This window comes from Pelophylax lessonae (genome assembly GCF_965119305.1).
Source record: "Pelophylax lessonae genome assembly, chromosome: 1".
NCBI lineage: Eukaryota > Metazoa > Chordata > Amphibia > Anura > Ranidae > Pelophylax > Pelophylax lessonae.
Genome location: NC_138768.1, coordinates 310,055,222 through 310,074,373, shown reverse-complemented (window position 1 = coordinate 310,074,373; position 19,152 = coordinate 310,055,222). Strand labels below are relative to the sequence as shown.

At 44.2% G+C, this 19,152-nt stretch overlaps 2 protein-coding genes across 4 annotated transcripts in view; one reads left to right on the top strand and one right to left on the bottom strand.

The window, feature by feature from the left end:
• Positions 1 to 15,809, bottom strand: part of CCDC157 (coiled-coil domain containing 157) — a 42,373-nt gene extending 26,564 nt beyond the window's left edge. The window contains exons 1-3 of one of the 2 annotated variants that reach the window (XM_082252274.1): positions 15,543 to 15,809; positions 4,274 to 4,532; positions 333 to 513 (exon numbers count right to left, since the gene is read on the bottom strand). In XM_082252274.1, the coding sequence (XP_082108400.1) occupies positions 333 to 513; positions 4,274 to 4,521 (429 nt within the window). In that variant the 5' untranslated portion in view covers positions 4,522 to 4,532; positions 15,543 to 15,809. The remainder of the gene's footprint in view (positions 1 to 332; positions 514 to 4,273; positions 4,533 to 15,542) is intronic. The other variant, XM_082252275.1, reaches the window with a different exon arrangement.
• Positions 15,810 to 15,961: 152 nt separating this feature from the next.
• Positions 15,962 to 19,152, top strand: part of SF3A1 (splicing factor 3a subunit 1) — a 55,060-nt gene continuing 51,869 nt past the window's right edge. Inside the window, exon 1 of one of the 2 annotated variants that reach the window (XM_082252255.1) lies at positions 15,962 to 16,118. In XM_082252255.1, the coding sequence (XP_082108381.1) occupies positions 16,065 to 16,118 (54 nt within the window). In that variant the 5' untranslated portion in view covers positions 15,962 to 16,064. The remainder of the gene's footprint in view (positions 16,119 to 19,152) is intronic. The other variant, XM_082252254.1, reaches the window with a different exon arrangement.

Below are 19,152 nucleotides of genomic sequence, written 5' to 3'. Positions count from 1 at the left end.
TTGACGTACAATAAAAATTTTATAGCCTGCACATCCAGTTTTTGTCCTCCGAAAATTCGTAATCGGCTGTCGAAAGCACCATACTAACAATCCGAAAATCGGCAGATCGCTCGTCGGACGAAATTTCCCTTCAGATTTTCGTATCGTGTGTACGGGCCTTAAGATGAGTTAAAAGGGGGTGGGAAAAAAAAGTCTAAGCCCAGAATAGGGCTTTAAATGTTTACAAAAATAATTTAAAAAATAATATGAAGGATCAGTTTAAAAAATGTGTAAATGTTTGAAAACAAATGTAAAATATAACTGAACATAAAATAAAAGCAATCATTCCCCACGTTTACCTTTCCACTTTGTGTTTTTTGGAATACATTTCCGAGCTTCACCATGCTGCTCCAATATTTCCGAACTGTCAGCCCAATGGACATAGAGGGTCCAGGACTACGGGCTGGAGTGAACCGACCTTCATTGTTTATTAACTCTGTGTAAATGTCAAAACTCTGAAGCAGGAGAAGAAGCCTGGGGATATAGGGAGATAGTTGTCAATCAGGAAATGTTTAAATAATGTCAAAGGTAAGCAGGTAAGAATACAGCATGACATTTCACCTATATGTATTGACGTGGCTGTACAGTTTTGCCAGACTGAGGGTCACTTGACTGATATTATTTAATATTTGATCAAACCTGGTTCCAAATCAACATGTTTAGGGCCTGTATCAATAATTTTTGGGCTTGTATCTATGACATCAGTTTCAGACACTTCTGAGATCATGCAGAATTCATTGACAGGTGCATTTGAACGTCAGATGGCCCCTTTCTGACATGCATTCAACTGTGATAAGAAATCCAAACTTTTGGGTTGTCACCAGAATACGAATAGAGGAACATCTGTTCTGATGACAACTGACGATTTACCTCACTTTGAAAAGATTTCCAGATACTTTCTATTGTGCCTAAGCCTAGGTTTACACTAGTGCAAGAGGCTGCTGTTGTGGGACAGCATTTAAATTGCACCTGTTCCCGCACTCGCAGCCAAAACATACTGCTCCTTTGCAGATGTGCGGGCTGCCATTTATTCCTAATGGCACCCCCATGCATCTAAAAATGCAGCAGGTTTTCGGTTGCAGGAAATTGCATGGTGCAAAAGCATTATTCGATTACCTTGCATGTGTGTTTTGAAAAAGTTGCAGGAACCACAATCACTAGGCCAGTGTTTCTCAAAGTTTTCTCAAGGCACCCACTAAAATTGTGGACAGTCTCGAGGCACATTCTAAAGTGTAAAAAACTATGCTAATAGCTTTACCCAACGTAGCAATATCCACACTGTAAGCTGGGGAACAGGTAGCAGGTGCAAAGCTTCCTGGGATGAGCAGTCTTTCAGGCACAGATACCAAATCCAGTGAGGTAGTGACAAACAGTGCGGTGTTTATTGGTGCTATATACAAGTTTATAAACAGGTGCTGTACAGTGCTTTAAGGAAAACAAGCAGGAATAATAATAATAAACAAAAGCCTAGCCGTGTCCCGGCGCTTACTACATACAATGCAGTCCCTAACTAACACAGACTGAGCAAGCCTACAGCTTGTCAGCTTCCAAAGACACACACTGACAGTGTTACCAACCTTCTGCTCTCCTAGACAAACGTTGTCTAATTTCCCAGGCTGAGAGAGCACTGCTGTCTGTCTCAGGTGAGTTTAAATTGGCCTGGTGAAGAGGACCAAGATCCGAACTGGATCATGGCTCAGAGATCCCTAAAGGTACACGAGAGATGCCTGGGCGATGTATAAACCCCGAACAGGACTTTTCCTGGCTCTCTCTGGGACGCTCTGCTACAACACGTAGGACACCCAATGTTAGAGGTGATTTATTCTTCCAAAGTAAATACACTGGTACTGGTACTGCATGCTGGTACTGACTAGTATACCAATGTTTCTCTTCTCCCTCAATTTATCTCCATCAGTCGGCTAATGTCACCCCAGTACTGAGGGAGAGGGGACAGGAGGGTCAAACAAGGATGCTGTGGAGGGGACAGACATTCTCCTTATTAACTGATGATGTCATTCGTTGTTAGGATACCAGTGTCTGGAAAGTTGTAATGGTGCATAATGAAAACCAATGGCTTTGTGTAACTAAAAGGCAGCCATCATCCATCCACCTGCTGTCATGAATACAATTTTTGATACATTTTTAGGAATTTTGCCAAGGCACCCCTGAAGAAACCTCAAGGCACCCCTGAAGAAACCTCAAGGCACCCCTGGGTGTCTGGACACCATGGTTGAAAAAGGCTGCACTAGGCTATGGGGCAATTTCCCTTGCAAAGTAAACAGCCTAATTGCCCTTAGTAAATCAACCCCTTTAACCACTTGCCCTCCAAAAGGTTTGCCCCCCTTCATGACCAGGCCATTTTTAGCGATATGGCACTGTGTTACTTTAACTGACAATTGCGCAATGCTGTACCCAAATAAAATTGATGTCCTTTTTTCCCACAAATAGGGCTTTCTTTTAGTAGTATTTGATCACCTCTGTTTTTTTTTTTTTTTTGCGCTATAAAAAAACAAATACAGACAGTTTTGAAAAATAAATAAATAAATAAAAAAAAAATATATATATATATATATATATATATATATATTTTTTTTTTTTTTTTTTTTTTTTTACTTTCTGCTATAAAACACATCCAATAAAAAAATGGGAAAAAATCTAATTTCTTCATCAATTTAGGCCAATATGTTTTCTGCTACACATTTTTGGTAAAAAAAAGCTATAGCGTCTACAAACTATGGGATATTTTTATGGAATTTTTATTTATTTTTTTTACTAGTAATGCCGGGGATCAGTGACTTATAGCGGAACTGTGACATTGCGGCGGAAAATCGGACACTAAGCGACACTTTTGGGGACCAGTGACACCAATACAGTTTTTGGTCACATCATGATAAGCACCTTTGTAGAAAATCGGACAATTGTTCGTCAATTGTTTTCTCCTAGTGTGTACTTGGCTTTAGACAGATGTCTCAGGAACTAGTGCCCCCATTGGAAGATTTCCCTTCTATTCCTGTTCTGGTGACAACTCAAACTTCTGGATTTACCCTCACTTTTATAACCAATGACATAGGTGATCAGGAGAATTAAAAAGTCTGAATCTCTCTGGCTGCATTCCACCTTGGCATTTTGAATCAAGGGCAGATTTGCCACGATTGTGCCCGCAATTTTAAAGCGCCAAGGCGTGAATGACAAAGCGCAGAACGCACATTTGAAATACCATTTATTTGAATGGCACTTAAAATCACTGTGCTGTTCTGCCAGGATTGACGCATGATAAATTGCGCTGCAATCGCCGAAACCCGCATCACGTGAAGCACGTCGCCCAAAAGTAGTTCCTGAACTATTTTTGGGCGACAAGCCTAACGTGATTTTAGGTGTCATTCAAATGAATGGCATCTCAAATGTGTGTTCTGCGATTCACATCTCGGTGCTTTGAAATCGTGGGCACAATCACGGCAAATCTACACGCTGAGGTGTGAATGCAGCCTCTAACAGGGACACAGACAGCTATAAAAATCTGACAGTGGTTCTAAGCCCTCACCACTCCAGCTAAAAAAAAAAAAAAAAAAGTTTTGCCATTAGTTATACTTTCATTTTTTTCAAGTAAATTTGAGTATATTATATAAAAAAAAATAGAGGTGCACAGAAATTTTGGCGGCTGAAACATATCTGCCGAAAATGGTGTTTTCGGCATTTTGGCGACAGAGAAAAAAGGTGCCGATAATGGGGGCAAAAGCGAATGCGATTTTACTGTGCTTATGGTGTGTTTTTCATAGGTCATGTGAATCAAAAACCGCATCAAAAATGTAACACGGGTGCCTTTTTAATGTGTTCTTGCTGCGTTTTCAATGCCTTTCAACGAGGAGGTGTGTTTTTTGTGAGGTTTTTTAAACTGACCAAAAATGCATCAAGTTAGAATTTTAACACCACAAAGGAAGCGCAACAGACCAGTGTGAAGGCATACATAGAATTTAAAGGAATGCATTTTTCTTGAGCTTTTCTTGCGCTAAAGGTGCCGATAATGGCCAACAATTAATTAATATTCATTTACATTCATGATTTTAACTAAAAAGTCAAATATAATACAATTATATATAAATATATATATTTATTTTTTAAAACCGTCATTTTCGGTTTTCAGCCAAGTGCATCCTTCAGCCCAAAAATTTCCATTTGGTGCCCCTCTATTTGGCATGTGCAATAGGTATTGCAGAGCTACATAAATTTACCATACCTGTCAATCACAAGTTCCAGTAACACCATATGTGAAACCTGTGTGATCTCTGGATCATTCTCCGCATAGTCATATCTATCCAGCAACTGTACCAGGTCTAGATCACAGGATATTTTATCCGGGAATTTCCAAGAGGGCACCCGAACAGCGCCCACTCTTGAGAAAACATCAATCACAGTACCCTGAAGATCAGTGATGTCCTTCCGCAGGCTTTCCATACATGTACGATCTCCCAACATACAAGCCATATTTCCAATACCTAAGTAAACACAATGAAATAAGAAAAATAACATGAAAAGATAGAAGACATCATTCCACTCTTTATTACACTCTTTCCTCCATGACAGCCACAGATCTTCTAGGAAACCTGTCATAAACAAACATGGAAGCTGCTATCACTGACCTCTCCTGTTACTAAACCCAGAACCCTGCATTCACTATATCTGGTCTCCCACACTACACAGAACATGGAAATGCAATTATCCTACTAAATATAAACCGCTAAAGACCTTTTCTCATCAGCAGTATATAGCAGTCTTGTGACTTCTATCAGTTCCTAGTGAAGCTTGTAGGAGGAGTTTTCATTCTCCCCTGATCCTCTGTCTGGACATGTCTGGACAGAGCTGATTGGCCCTGTGCTGATCACATGTACCCTCCCGAGACAACAAAAAAAAACCTCTCTAGCAATACACACCAAACTGAGCATGTGCAGCCCGTCCCCTGGCTCTGTAAATATCAGGTTATTTTTTTTGGAACAGTGAAAGAAGAGGAGGATCATTGAAGACAGGATCAAACAGTCCTTATACGCAATGCAGAGGATTAACCCCTTATGTTCCACAGTGAGTATAAGGCTCCATTCACACCTGAGCGTATCGTTTTCCGGCATTTTTCAGGCTTTTTTTAGGTGTTTTTTGCAGGTGTTTGGAGGCAGGCATTGATAGCTAACAAAAACTGTAAACTGCCCAAAAATGAAGATCATGTACTTTTTTGAGCTTCAGGCGTTTTGCTTCAGGTGACAAAACCCACATATGTAAACAGGGCCATTGAAATGAATAGGATTTGGCTTCTTGGGCGTTTTCAGACTTCAGAAATGAGCGTTTTACAAGCTGAAAAATGCTCAGGTGTGAACAGGGCCTAACAAGCATGCTTTACTGAATATATGGACTGATTTTACTGTTGTGGGTTTAATAAAACTTTAAGGGAATTCCTTGGGGACCCCCAGGTCACCAGAACTAATGACCTTATTGGAAGATTTCCCCCTCTATTACTTTTCTGGGGACAACCCAAAACTTGGGATTTTCCTTTTTTTTCCACCTTCAATAATAATGGTAAACAGGACAAGTATAGAGGGTGAATCTCCCTAACGGGGCCACAGACAGCAATAAAAACTTACAGGGGTTCTAATCCCTCTCCATTCTGTCCAAAACGGAAAAAAAAGTTTTGCCGATGGGTGTACTTTAATATACAGGGATTTCCTCTTACTTCCTGTTTGGCTATGGGACAGGAAGTGAAGGGAAATCTCTGCAATGGGACACAGATGGAAAAAAAAAAATCTGACAGGGGATATAATACTCCCTACTCTATACTAAATGAAAAACAAATTGCTTATAGTTCTACATTAACTGATTTACTTTGATGCTAAATGTAAGCAATGTGTAGCATTTACAATTGCTTCTCCTTAAGGCTCGGTTCACATTAGTGTGGGAATCCACTGCGGGTTCGCACCCGACTCGCAGTCAGTTCACACTGCCATATGAGAACTGCTGGGAGTGTCCATACAAAGTTTTGGACACCCCCAGATCAGTTCGCATATCGCAGGGAACACAATTCTGGTGCAGGCCAAAAAAAGAATGCTGCAGGTGTTTGGTCCAAATGCGATGCAAATGTGACACACACCCACCCCCCCTCTTGCCACCTTCCGCTGCTCTGCCCGGGTCTTCTGTCCCACCGGGAGACTTGAGCAACCAGCTGCCACGTCCGCCAGCTGGTAAGAGTCCTGAACTAAGCCAGATTCAGCTTCAATCGGGTCTCTGATCAAGTAACCCAATCAAGTAGTTTACTCAACTGCCGATTTAAAAAAAAAAGTGACAGTATTAAAAAATTCTGATTTTGACGTTTTTAATACTTTTAAGTGCAAAGGAGGGATTTAGGTTTCAATTCCTTTACTAAAGAGTACCTGTCACTGCCTATTAGAGCCCATTCACACTAGCTCGACTTGTGAGGCGACTTGTGTAGCCCCAGGTCGCTTGACATAACAAAAGCAATGTTAATCAATCAGTGCCGTCTTAATTGGCACTACTGAAGTTGCTCCGACTTCAGAAAAGGGTCCTGTAGTACTTTGAGGCGACCTGTGATCCGACTGTCCCATATACTTCAATGGGAGTCGCCTCCTTATCTTAATTGAAGCGACTTGTTATCAGACTTTCCAGGAAGAAGAAAGAGATTAGCCAGGCATTCCCCACAGACAAAGTCGCCTGTCTCTTCAAAGTAGTGCACAAGTCTCTTCCAAGTCTCTTCCAAGTCTCTTCCAAGTCTCTTCCAAGTCTCTAAACAAGTCTCTTCAAGTCACGGGGCGACTTTCTGGTCGTGGTAGTGTGAACCGGCTCTAACTGTCACAAGGGATGTTTACATTCTTTGTGACAGCAATAAAAGTGACCTGATTTTTTTCCTTTCTTTTTTTTAAAGGAATAGTGAAAAAAATAAAAAATAAAATAAAATAAATAGGAAAAAAAATTATTTTAAACCGCCCCCTCCGTCGCCGTGTGATCGCGCACCAAAGAAAACGCATACGTAAGTCGCGTCCGCAAATGTAAACAGTGTTCAAACCACACATGTGAGGTATTGCTGCGATAGTTAGAGCGAAAGTAATAATTCTAACAAAAGATCTCCTCTGTAAATTTCTAAAACGTCGTCAATGAAGATTCTCCAGTATCGTAGTTTGTCACCATTCCGCGAGTGGGCGCAATTTTAAACTGTAACATGTTAAGTATCTATATACTCGGCATGACATTATCTTTCACAATATACAAAAAAATTGGGCTAACTTTACTGTTTCGTTTTTTTTTTAATTCAGTGAAGTGTATTTTTTCCAAGAAAATTGCATTTAAAAAAGGGCTGCGCAAATACCATGTGACATAAAATATTGCAACGACCGCCCTTTTATTCTCCAGAGTCTTTGCTAAAAAAATATATATAATTTGGGGGGTTCTAAGTAATTTTCTAGCAAAACATACTGATTTGAACTTGTAAACAACGTGTCAGAAATAGGCTTGGCCCTTAAGTGGTTAAAACACAGTGGGGGTTATTCACTAAAGCTAAAGTGTGCAAAATCCAATGAATCTCTGCATAGAAACCAATCAGCTTGCAGGTTTTATTGTCAAAGCTTATTTGAACAATCTGAAGTTAGAAGCTGATTGGCTACCATGTACAGCTCCACCAGATTCTGAGTGCTCTAGTTTTAGTAAATCTACCCCAATGTTTTACTGTGTGCTGGTTAATGCAATGCAGGCCTCAGCAGGTAGCACTACGAAATGCGTTTCAGCGCATCGCACTGCTTGTTTTTTTTTTTTTTACAACTTTATTCAGGTCACTGCACAGCAGCGCAGTGCATTGCACTAATGTGTGATCGCATGCAGTGCCATCCAGTGTAGTGCTGCAAATCCCACCAGCGGTGTGAACGGGACACACAGAAAACAATTTCTTTCTATGTGCCATAGCGGTGACCTGTGTTTATTAAGTGCAGAAAATCGCAGGTCCCTGCAAATAGTGTGAACAAGCCCATAAAATAAATAAGCCAGCATACATCATCACAACTGTAATGCTGTATGTGGTACACTAAGTGCCGGTTCACACATATGCGATGCGGGAACCCTGCGAATCCACTGCGGGTTCCCACATCACATTCCAAATTGCAGGCAGTTCACACTGCCATATGCAAATCGCTGGTGTCAATACAAAGTTAACAACGCCCCCAGATCAGTTTGCATATTGCAGTGCCAACTGTCAGTTCGGACATGAATCGGATCGCATAGGTGTGAACCACCATGCGATCTGATTCTGGTGCGGATCCAAAAAAGGGTCCTGTGCGATCTGTGTCCGAATCCGATGAGAATTCAGCCATACAATCTTTATGGCTGAATTCATATTGCACAGACATCGCATGCGATTTTCAGAGCAGTGCGCTCCGAAGCACATGCGATGTCTGACATCGCACTGATGTGAACTGGGGCTGAATGTCAACATAATAAATACATTTGAATTACACACCCAGATCTGCACCTTCAGGATGTTTTGTAAAAGCTTATTGCGTTTCCACAGTTCACTTAGAGAAGCTCAGTATGACAGGGTGACAATGCAGAAGCAATTGGGAGACAGGGAAGGCAACCATTCCACGGCTTGACAGTTCACTTGAGAGCAATAGCAAATGTGACAGTTATCAATCACGGCATGCCAGGAATGTAAATGTTTTGAAAAACAGTTAAGGCCCCTTTCACACTTGTGCGACTTGTCCTGCGATTTGCAAAGTCGCAGGACAAGTCATACTCCATGAGTTCCAATGAGTACCGTTCAAATCTGCACGACATCAAGTTGCAATGACTTCAAGGTAGTCCCTGCACTACTTTGGTCCAACTTAGATGCGTTTTGAGGTCAACAGACATAGGCATTCCTTCAAGTTCAGTCAAAATCGTGGCAAAATTGCGCGACTTTTAGGTCGGACAAGTGTAAAAGGGGCCTTATGCGACCTAAAAGTCACACGATTTTGCAGCAATTTTTTTGCTGCGATTTTACCATGATTTTGACTGGACTGGCCTATGTCTATGGACCTCAAAACGCATTAAAATCAGGCCCAAAGTAGTGCAGGGACTACTTTGAAGTTGTTGCAACTTGAAGTTGCACAGATATGAACGGTACTCATTGGAAATCATGGAGTACCACTTGTCATGCGACTTTGCAGTCCAAAGTCGCAGGACAAGTCACACAAGTGTTGAAAGGGGCCTAAATTGATTGGTTTAATTCCGCTTTAATTAAAGCCGCAAATTTAAATTGACTAAAAATTGTTTTTAAATAAATATGTTAAAGTGGAACTAGTCCTACTAGATCATTTCAGGTTGGCTCATTTAGCAGGTATAGCTATGTAAAACATTAAAAATAAGTGTCTATACTGTGGAAAATCCAGTAATACACTGTCTCACCTGGTTCTGTACATGCTCAGTTGTTATTTTTAGGCACTGCTGCGTTTGTAGAGGCTGATCTGCCTAAAAGTGGAATTAAATCCTGCTATGCTTTACAGCCAATGAAGCTGCTTCTGTTTGATCTGCAACTGCCACAGTGCTGCGCATGTGATCAGTTATTACACCAGACATTTGATAGTTTGACCCTTTGGCTGAAGACACAAGCAAATATGACAGTTAGCAATCCCGGCATTCCAGGAATCTAACATTTTTTTGAAACTGTTAAATCGATGCGTTTAGTTCCGCTTTATGATTTATTGCTGCTCTGGGGCTCTTTATTTACTTAAAAATGGGTTTCAGTCAATTCAAATTTGCAGCTTTTGTTAAGACTGAATTAAACCAATCAATTTAAGGCCCCTTTCACACACTCCGGAGTCCGTTTTTCTCAGCGAGGGATTGATCCGCCGATCCCCCGCTGAGCAGGAGGATGACAGCTGTTTCTCCGCGCTGTGTGCGGAGGAACCTGGCGGTCACGCCGAGTGTGGTATCACACTGTGGCTTCCCAGCATTTTTCATGGTAGTTCACATGGCGTTGGAGGACACTCCAGATGTCGGTCCGGGGATCCTTTGGTACAAGCAGGACATCACCATCCACACTTTCCGGTAATGCATTTCCCAACTCTCTTCACTTTTTTATTTTGCTATGGTTTTGCACTTTGTCATTTTTTGATCTATATATATATTTTTTTCACAATTTTTAGCTTTTACCCAATCCCCTTCACCTCCATCAATAACATCTTGGCTGTGGACACCAGTGTTGCCCCAATCCATACCAACTTTTGTGCACTTTTTTTAGACCATTAGGATTACCCATGCCCAATCACTATTTTCACTATATTTTAATACTTTCTACACTAATATATATATAAATACATATATATAATTATATATACACCTCCCCTGATTGGCTCCTTGGGTTGATTTCTCTAACCCTAATACAGGTATACGGTTACACATCTTGGCACTCCTCATCCTGCTCTCCCTACGATCCCCGCGCCTACTGGAGTCTCCCCCACAGCTCCCGGGTTAGACGTCCATATGGACCAGCGTATCCTACCCTTTCATGCTGCGACTGATTCAGTGAGTATGGAGCCTTTATGATTGCTCCGTTTCCTATTGAACACCTCATACAGACACATGTTATATTATTGATAACATTTTTATTTTGTAGATACATGATAGCAACCCACTCTGAAGAAGCGAATCATATTTTCGCGAAACGCGTCAATACAGTACAAGGTTACTACAATCTATCATGTTCAACATATGCTTATATACGCATTGAATGCAGGTTCATATTGTATATTTTATAATATATTTGTTGTAATGGATACCACTGACAAGTCCAACATGTTTTTATTGTATGTATTTACCATTTCTATTATTGTCAAATTAAATCATTTGAATTTCATGGTACAATGTGTGTGAGTGTGTAGCCTCAATCAAAGTCCCCTGGGCAAATCTGTTTCTTTTTGTATTATACTTTCACACACTCCGTCCGTCGGACGGAGTCCGTTTTTCTCAGCGAGGGATCGATCCGCCGATCCCCCGCTGAGCAGCAGGATGGCAGCTGTTTCTCCGCGCTGTGTGCGGAGACAGAGCTGTCAGTTCCCCATGCATCTCTATGGGGGAATCGGATGGGAACGGACCGTCGGTCCGTTCTCATCCGATCTCATCCGATCCGATCTGCTGGACGTATAGAAAATGGGGTTTCCATCCGTCCAGATTTGACGGATCGGATCGGATGTCAGTGGACATGTCTCCGCTGACATCCGATGCCCCATAGAGATGTATGGGGGGACCATTCAGATCCGCCAAAAAAATGGACAGGCGGATCTGAACGGTCCGCCTGTGTGAAAGGGCCCTTACTGTTTCGCAAAACATTTACATTCTTGGCATGCTGTGATTGATAACTGTCACGATTGGCTTCAGTAAAATGGCAGCCTCCAGCAAGAAGAAACAGGAGCAATGCTGGAGGCAATCTACAGCACACACTCATTTTGGTAAAATAATTATTAATGTGAAATGTATGTTCCTTCCTAAAGAACATTATTTTTTATCAAGTTATTATGGATAAAATTTCACTTTAAGGAGTTTGTTAGATTTTTGTTATTCGATTTACTACTTTAAGGCCCCTTTCACACTTGTGTGACTTCACCTGTGACTTGGGACTGCAAAGTTGCATGACAAGTCGTACACCATGATTTCCAATGAGTACCGTTCATATCTGTGCGACTTCAAAGTAGTCCCTGCACTACTTTGGTCCAATGTTGATGCAACTTGAGGTCCATAGACTTCAAGATTACACAGGCAATGCTTCAAGTTACGTCAAAGTTGCACGACTTTCAGGTCGTACAGGGGCAAATAAAACTGACCTGCTTCTCTTTAAAGTGGAACTAAACTCTGTGATACCTACCTCTGCTCCAACGATCTGTTATTCACACTGACCTCTTCATCCTAGGTTGTTCCACTATCCTGATTGGCTGGTGTGGGAGGATGTAACTCCTGCACATGCCTGGGAGTTCAGTCATCCCGGCCCCAAGGCATGAGAACTTACACTGTGCTGCATATGTGAACAGGCAGGTAAGTTTGCTTTATTGTAGAAGAGACATAGCATGTGTTTTTGTAAAAAAATATCCTGCCAGATCGCAAAAAGTGCATTTTCTACTTTAGGTCCATTTTAACCACTTGCTGACCAGCCGCCACAATTATACTGCGGGAGGTCGGCAGGTTCCTGCGAATCGCCGTACCTGTACGGCGGTCCGCAAGAGTGATCCTAGGGGTGCGTGTGCCTACTCACCAGCAGGGAAGCTGATCCACGGGGCCTGCAGCCGCGATTGCCGCCGGGCACCTGCGATCGCTCCCCGTGAAGAGAGAACAGCGGTCTGTTGTTGTTAACACAGCAGACCGTTGTTCTCTCTGGTATCAATGCAGAGCTCCTGTGTTCCTCCTAGTTAAGATTACAGGTCTCTGTATTGATTTCACAAGTCCCTCCCCTATACAGTTAGAAAACACCCCCTAGGCTCACATTTAACCCTTTGATCACCCCGGGCAGTGGCGGCCCGTGCATAGGGGGTGCCAGGGCGCCGCCCCCCTTAAAAAAGGAAAAAAAAATGACAAAAAAGAACAATAAAGTTCTAGAAAAAAAAAAAAAATCGGTTCGTCGGCCTATGTGGTGGCTAAAGGGGGGTGGGGTTTACGACCCAGAAAGGCGCCGATTGTTTACGACCCAGAAAGGTGCCTTCTGGGGGCGTAACCTGGGCGCAAGAAAGAGCGCTTGGCCACCCCCACCTTCGTGATATCCTGGCTGTGATTGGTCCAGTCTCCAGCCTGGACCAATCATCATCCAGGACATCCGATCGCTGACATCACAATGGGGGCGGTGCCGGTGCGTGCGTCAGTCACTCACCGTCACCGCCGCTCGGAGGACGAGGGAGAAGCCGCTCACCTTCCCGCCGCCGCAGAACAGGACGAACTGGATCAAGGAGGGGAGAACCCGCCGATGCCAGGTAAGTGCATTAAATTAAAGGGAGCACGCATGCTGGTCTCTGCATTGATTGGGGGACAATGCTGTGGGCACTCTGCAATCATTGGGATACGATGCTGTGGGCACTCTGCAATCATTGGGGTACAATGCTGTGGCACTCTGCAATCATTGGGGTACAATTCAGTGGCACTCTGCAATCATTGGGGTACAATGCTGTGGCACTCTGCAATCATTGTGGTACAATTCTGTGGCACTCTGCAATCATTGGGGTACAATGCTGTGGCACTCTGCAATCATTGGGGTACAATTCTGTGGCACTCTGCAATCATTGGGGTACAATGCTGTGGGCACTCTGCAATCATTGGGGTACAATGCTGTGGCACTCTGCAATCATTGGGGTACAATTCTGTGGCACTCTGCAATCATTGGGGTACAATGCTGTGGGCACTCTGCAATCATTGGGGTACAATGCTATGGCACTCTGCAATCATTGGGGTACAATGCCGTGGCACTCTGCAATCATTGGGGTACAATGCTGTGGGCACTCTGCAATCATTGGGGTACAATGCTGTGGCACTCTGCAATCATTGGGGTACAATTCTGTGGCACTCTGCAATCATTGGGGTACAATGCTGTGGGCACTCTGCAATCATTGGGGACAATGCTGTGGCACTCTGCAATCATTGGGGTACAATTCTGTGGCACTCTGCAATCATTGGGGTACAATGCTGTGGGCACTCTGCAATCATTGGGGTACAATGCTGTGGGCACTCTGCAATCATTGGGGTACAATGCTGTGGCACTCTGCAATCATTGGGGTACAATGCTGTGGCACTCTGCAATCATTGGGGTACAATGCCGTGGCACTCTGCAATCATTGGGGTACAATGCTGTGGCACTCTGCAATCATTGGGGTACAATGCCGTGGCACTCTGCAATCATTGGGGTACAATGCTGTGGGCACTCTGCAATCATTGGGGACAACGCTGTGGCGCTCTGCAGTGATTGGGGACAATGCTGTGGCGCTCTGCATTGAAAGGGGCACGCACGCTGAACTCTGCATTGATGGGGGCACGGAACAGTGTTCATTGCATTGAAGGGGGCACAGCACAGTTGCATTGAAGGGGGCACGCACGCTGAACTCTGCATTGTGGGGGCACAGCACAGTGTTAATTGCATTGAAGGGGGCACAGCACAGTGTTTATTGCATTTAAGGGGGCACAGCACAGTGTTTATTGCATTGAAGGGGTCACAGCACATTGTTCATTGCATTGAAGGGGTCACAGCACAGTGTTTATTGCATTGAAGGGGGCACAGCACAGTGTTTATTGCACTGAAGGGGGCATAGCACAGTGTTTATTGCATTGAAGGGGTCACAGCACAGTGTTTATTGCACTGAAGGGGGCACAGCACAGTGTTTATTGCATTGAAGGGGGCACAGCACAGTGTTTATTGCATTGAAGGGGTCACAGCACAGTGTTCATCGTACTGAAGGGGGCACGCACGCTGGTCTCTGCATTGAAAGGGGGCATATACCATCTCCTGTACCATGACCTGTGACGTGCCTATACCATATCTGTGCCATGCCTATACCATCTCCTGTACCATCACCCGTGCCATGCCTGTACCATGACTTCAAAGTCACGCAATTTTTTACTGTGTTTTTTGGAGCGAAGCAATAACTATTACATTTTTCTTTTTGCGCCCCCCCAAAAATTTTGAGCACCAGCCGCCACTGACCCCGGGTTAACCCTTTCCCTGAACAGTGTCCTTATTACAGTAACAGTGCATATTTTTAGTCACCGGTCCCCCCAAAAGTGTCAAGAATGTCAGTTAGGGGTCCGATCTGTCTGCTGCAATGTCACAGTTCCACTAAAAGTCACAGATTGCCGCCATTACTAGTAAAAATTAAATAAAAACAACATAAATCTTTCCCCTAGTTTGTAGACGAGATAATGTTTGCGCAAACCAATCAAAATAAACTTATTGGGATTTTTTTTTACCAAAAATATGAAGCAGAATACAAACTGGCCTAAAATTATGAAAAAAATAGATTTTTTAAAATTTTTGGGGGAATGTTAAATATCAGAAAGTGAAAAATATAGTTTTTCTTTTTTTTGTTTATATTTAAAAATAAAAATCGCAGAGGTGATGAAATACCACTAAAGGAAAGCTCTATTTATGGGAAAAAAAAGGACATCAATTTTATTAGGGTACAGCGCTGCACCAACGCGCAATTTTCTGTTAAAGTAACGCAGTAACGAATCGCAAAAAATGGCCTGATCATTAAGGGGCAAATCCTTTCTGGTCCAGAACTGGTTAAATGTGCTGACAAGGTGGAGAGAGCAGAAGGATGACCTTATCAGTCTTTTGCTGCTCCTTCATTGTCCAATCACTGGTTGGGAGGTAATCATGCTGTATTTCTAAAATGTAGCAGAAAGAAAAGAAAAGCCCAGCAACGATACTTAGATTCCAGATGGGTACACTGCCTGCCTGCAGTTCAGCTCTGTTTTACATCTGTATGGTATCTATAGGTTTGGGAAGAACTTACTTTATTTGTAGAGCTGTGACTACTAGAGACAACGTGTGTGGAATAATTCCAGGACTATTCCATATCGGGGATGATGAAGGATCCCCAGGTGTGAGATCGCTGTATTCACAGACAAGTTGGAAGGAGGAAGCTGCAAATGATCTTTGTTAGTACACTACATCCGTTACCATAACAACAAAGCGCCATATTCAGGCGACTTCCGGTGCCGCGTATTTCCGGTTTTATTTGGAACATGCTATTCTTTCATTGCGGTGGGGGGAATTTATTGTATTAGTGGAAATGGTAGCTACCACCTCTCAGCAAGGGCCACACAGCCGTAGTGTAAGGCCTGTCTGCTAACAAACAAATCCGACCTCTGCACTTGTCTGTTCTGAAACCCAAAGTTTCCTATACCCCCCCCTCCCCCGAGCTGTGTGTGGGTGTCTTCCACCACTTCCGCCCGTCCTTTTCTCATCCGTGGTGCCGCCATTTTGGTGTTGAGGGCCCAAGGATTCCGCCAGGAGCCCCAGAGAGGCCGACACCATGCCGGCGGGTCCCGTCCAGCTGTTAGCGCCTCAGGCGCCCGAAGGAGGCCAGGTAAGTGTGCGCTGTGCTTGTACAGAGCCTGCTGCCTTCTCCCTGTGTTATCGCTGACATACGTAATACACACGGCTGTCTGTGTCCACTGAGACCCTCTATGTGCAGTTAATAATCTCATCATAGTAGGGTGCTATGGACACCACCAGGGGGCAGTCTACAATCTCATCATAATAGGGAGCTATGGCTATCACCAGGGGGTGCTATACAATCTCATCATAGTAGGGAGCTATGGACACCACCAGGGGGCAGTCTACAATCTCATCATAATAGGGAGCTATGGCTACCACCAGGGGGTGCTATACAATCTCATCATAGTAGGGAGCTATGGACACCACCATGGGGCAGTCTGCAATCTCATCATAGTAGGGAGCTATGGACACCACCATGGGGCAGTCTACAATCTCATCATAGTAGGGAGCTATGGACACCACCAGGGGGCAGTCTACAATCTCATCATAGGGAGCTGTGGCTACCACCAGGGGGTGCTATACAATCTCATCATAATATGGAGCTATGGCTACCACCAGGGGGTGCTATACAATCTCATCATAGTGGGGTGCTATGGACACCACCAGGGGGCAGTCTGCAATCTCATCATAGTAGGGAGCTATGGACACCACCATGGGGCAGTCTACAATCTCATCATAGGGAGCTGTGGCTACCACCAGGGGGTGCTATACAATCATATCATAATATGGAGCTATGGCTACCACCAGGGGGCAGTATGCAATCTCGTCATAATAGGGAGCTATGGCTACCACCAGGGGGTGCTATACAATCTCATCATAGTGGGGCGCTATGGACACCACCAGAGGGTGCTATTCAATCTTATCACAGTAGGGAGCTATGGACACCACCAGGGGGTGCTATTCAATCTTATAGTAGGGAGCTATGGACACCACCATGGGGCAGTCTGCAATCTCATCATAGTAGGGAGCTATGGACACCACCAGGGGGCAGTCTACAATCTCATCATAGGGAGCTGTGGCTACCACCAGGGGGTGCTATACAATCTCATCATAATATGGAGCTATGGCTACCACCAGGGGGCAGTATGCAATCTCGTCATAATAGGGAGCTATGGCTACCACCAGGGGGTGCTATACAATCTCATCATAGTGGGGCGCTATGGACACCACCAGAGGGTGCTATTCAATCTTATCACAGTAGGGAGCTATGGACACCACCAGGGGGTGCTATTCAATCTTATAGTAGGGAGCTATGGACACCACCATGGGGCAGTCTGCAATCTCATCATAGTAGGGAGCTATAGACACCACCAGGGGGCAGTCTACAATCTCATCATAGGGAGCTATGGACACCACCAGGGGGCAGTCTACAATCTCATCATAGGGAGCTATGGACACCACCAGGGGGCAGTCTACAATCTCATCATAGGGAGCTATGGACACCACCAGGGGGCAGTCTACAATCTCATCATAGGGAGCTGTGGCTACCACCAGGGGGGGCTATACAATCTTATCATAGTAGGGTGCTATGGAAACCACCAGGGGGCAGTATACAATATCATCATAGTGGGGAGCTATGGCTACCACCAGGGGGCAGTATACAATATCATAGTGGAGAGCTATGGACACCACCAGGGGGCAGTATACAATCTCATCATAGTAGGGAGCTGTGGACACCACCAGGGGGCAGTATACAATCTCATCATAGTAGGGAGCTATGGACACCACCAGGGGGCAGTATACAATCTCATCATAGTAGGGAGCTATGGACACCACCAGGGGGCAGTATACAATCTCATCATAGTAGGGATCTATGGACATCACCAGGGGGCAGTATACAATCTCATCATAGTAGGGAGCTATGGACACCACCAGGGGGCAGTCTACAATCTCATCATAGTAGGGAGCTATGGGCACCACCAGGGGGCAGTATACGATCTCATCATAGTAGGGAGCTATGGGCACCACCAGGGGGCAGTATACAATATCATCATAGTGGGGAGCTATGGACACCACCAGGGGGCAGTCTGCAATCTCATCATAGTAGGGAGCTATGGGCACCACCAGGGGCAGTATACAATCTCATCATAGTAGGGAGCTATGGGCACCACCAGGGGCAGTATACAATCTCATCATAGTAGGGAGCTATGGACACCACCAGGGGGCAGTATACAATCTCATCATAGTAGGGAGCTATGGACACCACCAGCGGGCAGTATACAAACTCATCATAGTAGGGAGCTATGGACATCACCAGGGGGCAGTCTACAATCTCATCATAGTAGGGAGCTATGGACACCACCAGCGGGCAGTATACAAACTCATCATAGTAGGGAGCTATGGACATCACCAGGGGGCAGTCTACAATCTCATCATAGTAGGGAGCTATGGACATCACCAGGGGGCAGTCTACAATCTCATCATAGTAGGGAGCTATGGACATCACCAGGGGGCAGTATACAATCTCATCATAGTAAGGGTGCTATGGACACCACCAGGGCGCACTGGCACTAACGTGTTTTTTTTTTTCGCGATCGCTTATGGCAGCCCATTCACTAGAATGAGCTTCTCTCTGTGTGTCAAACCTGGCAAAGGAGCTCATGGAGCAGTTTGCCACGTTCTGGGTTGCCCATTTTGCAGTGTGACCACATGTGCATTTCCTAGCTGTGTTTGGGGAGCCAATAACAATTCAGCTGCATTCACACCTGAGCACCTTTTTTTTTTGCACGCATTTTGTTGTGTGAATCTGCACGTTGTGTTACTGCGTTTTGATCTTCAGAAATTTGTGTCTTGGCTAATAGAGAACAGTATCATCTATGACCTCACTCGTTGCTGTGTTGACATATGAGGCTAGTCGCTTCCTGCCAGGCCAGGCTGGATCACGTACGTACATGTTCTTCACCAGCTTTGAGTGGACAGGGTATCACATGATCACAATGTAAACAACTGTTATGTATGAAATCATTCATAACAGCTGTGCTCATTATTGTGATGCTGTGATTTCTAGCACATTATGCTATTAACTTGAGGGGATTTTTTTTTCCTAATGCCAGAGTTTACTA